At 34.6% G+C, this 5366-nt stretch overlaps 1 protein-coding gene across 1 annotated transcript; it reads left to right on the top strand.

The window, feature by feature from the left end:
* Positions 1–4485: 4485 nt before the first annotated feature.
* Positions 4486–5016, top strand: LOC131247124 (26S proteasome regulatory subunit 7A-like). Its single transcript, XM_058247562.1, has one exon. The coding sequence runs from the start codon at positions 4585–4587 to the stop codon at positions 5014–5016; it is 432 nt and encodes a 143-aa protein (XP_058103545.1). The 5' UTR covers positions 4486–4584.
* Positions 5017–5366: the final 350 nt, after the last annotated feature.

The raw sequence follows: 5366 nt of genomic DNA, 5'->3' as shown, positions 1-5366 counted from the left end.
ATACGCGACAGATTTGGAGGCAGTAGCGGTCGAGGAGGAGCCCTACGACGAGGAGTCGCATCAGGAGGCGGCTGCCTATTTTGGCTTAAACCAGTAGATTAGTCCTTCATGATTATTTCAGTACATTAGAACTTGAGGTTATGTAATTGGCCCCCAGTTGAGTGGGCCAAAATATTGTTCACATTTTTAGATCACATCTATGTTATGTTTCGTTCCTGCTATTTGCACTTTGATTTACTTATTGATTACCATTATTAGTAGATAACTCCTGGGTTTTTGGGACGCGAGGCATATACTCGGGTTCTGAAAACTGGGGCATTACATTCACTAACACTTGAACCTCGTTGATATGCGTAAAACATGCGTAATATAGGCTCATAAAATTGAACAAACCCATAGTGATTTTGGTGTCACAATTTTAACACACCTTGATTGAAAAATTACTTTCTTGCCTTGCCAATCTTCTTTTAAGCTTCACCATATCATTGCTTCGTGCACACTTTGTCTCTATTCCTTTCTGGCCAAGCCTGGAGAAGCCAAGAAAAATTTGAACTCCTCTATAGGAATGACCTTCATAAACATGTTTGTTGGATCTCACTAGTGTGAATCTTCTCAAGAATGATATCTCCTTCTTCTAGAATCTGTCATATAATGTGATGACAAACATTAATGTGCTTAGTTCAAGAGTGACATACTGAGTTTCTCGCCAAATTAATTGTACTCTTGCTATTACAATGCACATGCATGACTTTTTCCTAAAGCCCCAACTCATTCATCATTCCTTTCAACCAAACAACTTCCTTAAATGCCCCTATCACTACCATGTATTTAGCTTCAGTAGTGAAAAGTGCAACCACATACTGAAGCTTAGACATCCAACTAATAGTTGCACCCAATGACATAAATGAGTAATTGGAAGTAGACCTTCTATTATCCACATTCCTTGCATAATCTGAATCAGCATGGCCTATGATTCTCTCCTCTGAATCTTCGAAACACAAGGCATAGTCTGTCCTACCTCATATATTCTAAAGTCACCATTTCACCGCTTCCCAATGTTTCTTATCAGGATTTGACATGTATTATCTCACAACATAAACTACATGTGAAATAATTGGTCTTGTAAAGACAATAATAACATACATAAGATTGCTAACTATGCTTGAATAGGGCAAACGAGACATACACTACTTTTCTTTATCTGGCCATATGACATAGTTATGATCAGAAAGCTGAAAGCGAGCAATGTGGGGACTGTTAATCGGTTTCACCTTTTTCAGTCCAAACTTAATTTACTAGAACCCTCTCAAGATAATCCTCCTGATATGACCATATCTTGCTCCTCTCCCTATGAATATCAATGTTAAGAATCCTAGCTCTTTGCAACCCCTAGATCTTTCATTTCAAATGTCTTGGATAACTAAGCTTTCAATATATTGATTTCAGATATGCTATGACAAGTAAAAAGCATATCATCAATATATAAGATAAAATTATAGATTCCTTACTACTCAATGCTCCAAAATAAACACAATGATCAAACTCACTTCTAGTAAAACTTTGGCTCAACATGAAAGAATCAAACTTCCTACACCACTTCCTAGGCGACTATTTTAGGCCATATAACGACTTATTCAACTTGCAAATAAGATCTTTCTTTTCCTGCACCTCAGACCCGTCTGGTTATTTCATGTAAATTAGTTCTTCTAATTCCCTATATACAAATGAATTTTTAACATCCAACCATTCCAATTTCATATTGTACTGGGAAACTAGAGTTAATATAAATCTTATAAATACATGTTTTATCACTGGCGTAAAAATCTCACTGAAGTCAACTCCTTCCTTCTGAGCATATCCCTTTGCAACCAATATGGCCTCGTACCTAATTAATTTCTTTAAGAATATCCACTTACACCTTATTTCTTTCCTCCCTATGGATAACTCAAGTAGCTCCCACATTTGATTTTTATATAGGGAATTTACCTTTCATGCATAACTGTCATTTACTTTTCTACATCTTTACCTTCTAAAGCTTTCTAAAAAGTAGATGAATCCTCCCATTTGTAATTAGAGCAAATGAATAGTCATTCATATATCTCAACAGTAACCTACAATCCCTCGATGAATTTTTTCTTGATAGGTAGCCGCTCCACCTCTTCTTATTCCTTAACTTGCGGTTCATGTTTCCCAAGTGCCTTACCCTTGTCTAATTCTAAATTAACAATTGGCTTTTAAAAAAAAAAATTTCCTTTTACTCAAATTTTTGAAATAAGGAACCCTTATCAAATTTGATGTCCCTCCTAATAATTATCTTCCTTAAAGCACGGTTTAACAACCTGTAACCTTTCACCCCATCACTATAGCCAATAAAGGTACACTTTTTTGCCATTTGGGCTAGCTTATCTCTCAACAAACAATACATGAGAATAAACATCACAACAAAAAATCATCAAACCTGAGTAATCAACTGCTTGACCTCTCCATACTTCATCAGAAATTTTATAATAATTGTATAGGGAGACCTATTCACCAGAAAACAAGATATAAAAACAGCTTCAGACCAAAGCTCTTTGCCCTATTTAGAATTTCTCAACATACTTTGAGTCATTTCTAAAAGAGTCTAGTTCATATGTTCTTCCACACCATTCTGATCTGGTGTACGCCTCACTATGTTGTGCCTGACTATTCTCTCATTCTTGGAATACTGATTAAATTCTCTTAAAGTAAACTTCTTAATGTTATATGTTCTCAAAACTTTTACATTTCGCTTTGTTTGTTTTTTAACCATCGCTCTTCATATCTTGAAACTGATAAACACATCGGATTTATTTTTCAAAATATAAACACAAACCTTCCTAGAGATGTCGTCTATAAATGTCATAAAGTAAAACGACCATTCTTCAAAAACAATAGGCAACGACCCCCGCATATCACAATGCACATAATCAAGTTTCCCTTTATTGACATATTTTTCAATTTTGAAATGCAACCTCGACTACTTTTCAAATATACAATGTTCACATATATCCAAATCAAAGTTTTTAAAACCAAGAATTAAGTTATGGTCAAGAAGTACCTTCATACCCCATTCGATCATGTGGCTTAGGCACACATGCCACCACTACGTGAAAAATGGAAAAAAAAATGACGGATTTAGAGATGGTTCTGGACCGTCTCTAAAATTGCTTGGTTTAAAGACGCTTTAGAGACGGCCGTAAACCGTCTCTAAACTTTTAGACGGCTCTTGACCATCCTTAATATTGTCTTAAAAATTTAAACGTCCAAAAATCATTTAAGGCGGTCAAAACCCGTCGTTAATTGCAGAAAAAGACGGCCATCGACTGTCTGGAAAAGAGACGGTCTCTGACCGTCTTATATGCCGCCATTTGAGACTGTCAAGGACCGTCTCAATTAAAGACGGTCATTGGCCATCTTTTACTGTTAATCTGAGACTATCAATGACCGTCTCAATTGGCTGTCTTAATTTGAGACTGTCAATGACCGTCTTAATTAGAGACGGTCTTTGGCCGTCTTATAGCGGTCATATGAAATCGTCCACTACTCTGTCTGCATTAGAGACGGTCCTAAACCGTCGTTAAAGGTCAACACTTCACAACAAAAAAATTATGAATTTCGAAAAAAAATTAATTAAAAAGCTTAGAAAAATAATTAACAACGTTTAAGAAAATTTTAGATTTTGAAAAAAAAAAACTGTGATTTTATAATAATCTAGATTTTGAAAAAAATTAAGAACTTTGAATAATGTTAATAATTTTGAAAAAAAAAAGATTTCGATAAAAAAATAATATTTTGAAAAAGAAAATATAAAAAATTAATCATAATTGTGAAAAAATTGACAAATTGAAAAAAAATATATATTTTTAAAATGAAAATTAGATTTTGTATTTTTGACAAGAAAAATTAAAAAGTTATATAACAAGATTTCGATAAAAAAAAAATGATATTTTGAAAAAGAAAATTTTAAAAATTAAATAAAATTGTGAAAAAATTGACAAATTGTAAAAAAAAAAATATTTTTTGAAAAAGAAAATAGATTTTGTATCTTGACAAAAAAAATTGAAAAGTTATATAACAAAAGTGAGATTAAAAAAATGATATTTTGAAAAAGAAAATTTAAGAAATTAAATAAAATTGTGAAAAAATTGACGAATTGTAAAAAAAAATATTTTTAAAAAAAGAAAACTAGAGATTTTGTATTTTGACAAGAAAAATTGCAAAGTTAGATAATGAAAGTGAGATTTTGATAATGTGTTGTATATCGCTCGTCTCCCCTCTGTTTCTCTAACCCATTTTTGGTCCGGGTATAAAAAATTGTGTAGATTTAAATCTTAAGTGGACCACACCACTGGAAAGAATGATAATATAGTACCTCGCCATTAACAATTATAAAGAGCCCATCATAAGGTTTTAATAATGTTTATTTGCAATCCAACTTGTTGATAATGTAAAGAAGATCTAGATGAAGGTAAACTACAAAAGGAAGAGAAAAGACGGAAGAGGAGAGCAGAGCAGAGCAGAGCGAGAGAGCAAAAAGAAAAGGATCGGAAGAGAGAGACAGATATGATGGCGCCCGAACCAAAAGATGTAGATATTAACAATGAGAAAAACCCTCCTCCTTTGGATGTAGACGATATAGCACTCCTCAAAACCTATGGTTTGGGACCTTACTCTTCTAGCATAAAGAAGGTGGAGAAGGATATCAAGGAAATAACCAAGAAGGTTAATGACTTGTGTGAAATAAAAGAGTCGAACATTGGGTTAGCTGCATCCAGCCAATGGGATCTTGTTTCTGATAAACAAATGATGCAAAAGGAGCAGCCTCTTCAGGTTGCAAGATGCACAAAAATAATAAATCAAAACTCCGAGGATGCAAAGTATGTGATAAATGTTAAACAAATTGCCAAGTTTGTCGTTGGCTTGGGCAATAAAGTTTCGCCAATAGATATAGAAGAAGGGATGCATGTCGGTGTTGATCGAAATAAATATCAATGAATTGTGAGAGGGATATCCGGTTTGAGCTTCTTGCTCGCCTCTGCCCCAACTCCACTGGGGCGGACATCAGGAGTATATGCACTAAGGCGGGCGTGTATGTAATCCAAGCACGGAGAAAGACAGTGACGGAGAAAGATTTCTTAGATGCAGTCAACGAGGTCATCAAGGGATATCAGAAATTTAGTGCAACTGCCAAGTACATGGCCTACAACTGACCGAGACTGCTTATTGCTTTACCCTGGCCTTTCATGACTTGATCCTGTTTGCCCCACAATGTGCTGGCTACCAATTCACATCTGTTGAAAATTGTGTGTAAAAGGGGCCTTGCCTGCCTTCTTTGTTTGGTTTGT

Source organism: Magnolia sinica, chromosome 5, assembly GCF_029962835.1.
Source record: "Magnolia sinica isolate HGM2019 chromosome 5, MsV1, whole genome shotgun sequence".
In the NCBI taxonomy this organism is placed as follows: Eukaryota; Viridiplantae; Streptophyta; class Magnoliopsida; order Magnoliales; family Magnoliaceae; genus Magnolia; species Magnolia sinica.
Note: the sequence above shows the minus strand (reverse complement) of the source record. Positions and strands in the feature narration are given on the sequence as shown.

Bases quoted from the DNA above. Each gene is read 5' to 3' on its own strand.
- LOC131247124 (XM_058247562.1), top strand. From the start codon at position 4,585: ATGATGGCGCCCGAACCAAAAGATGTAGATATTAACAATGAGAAAAAC.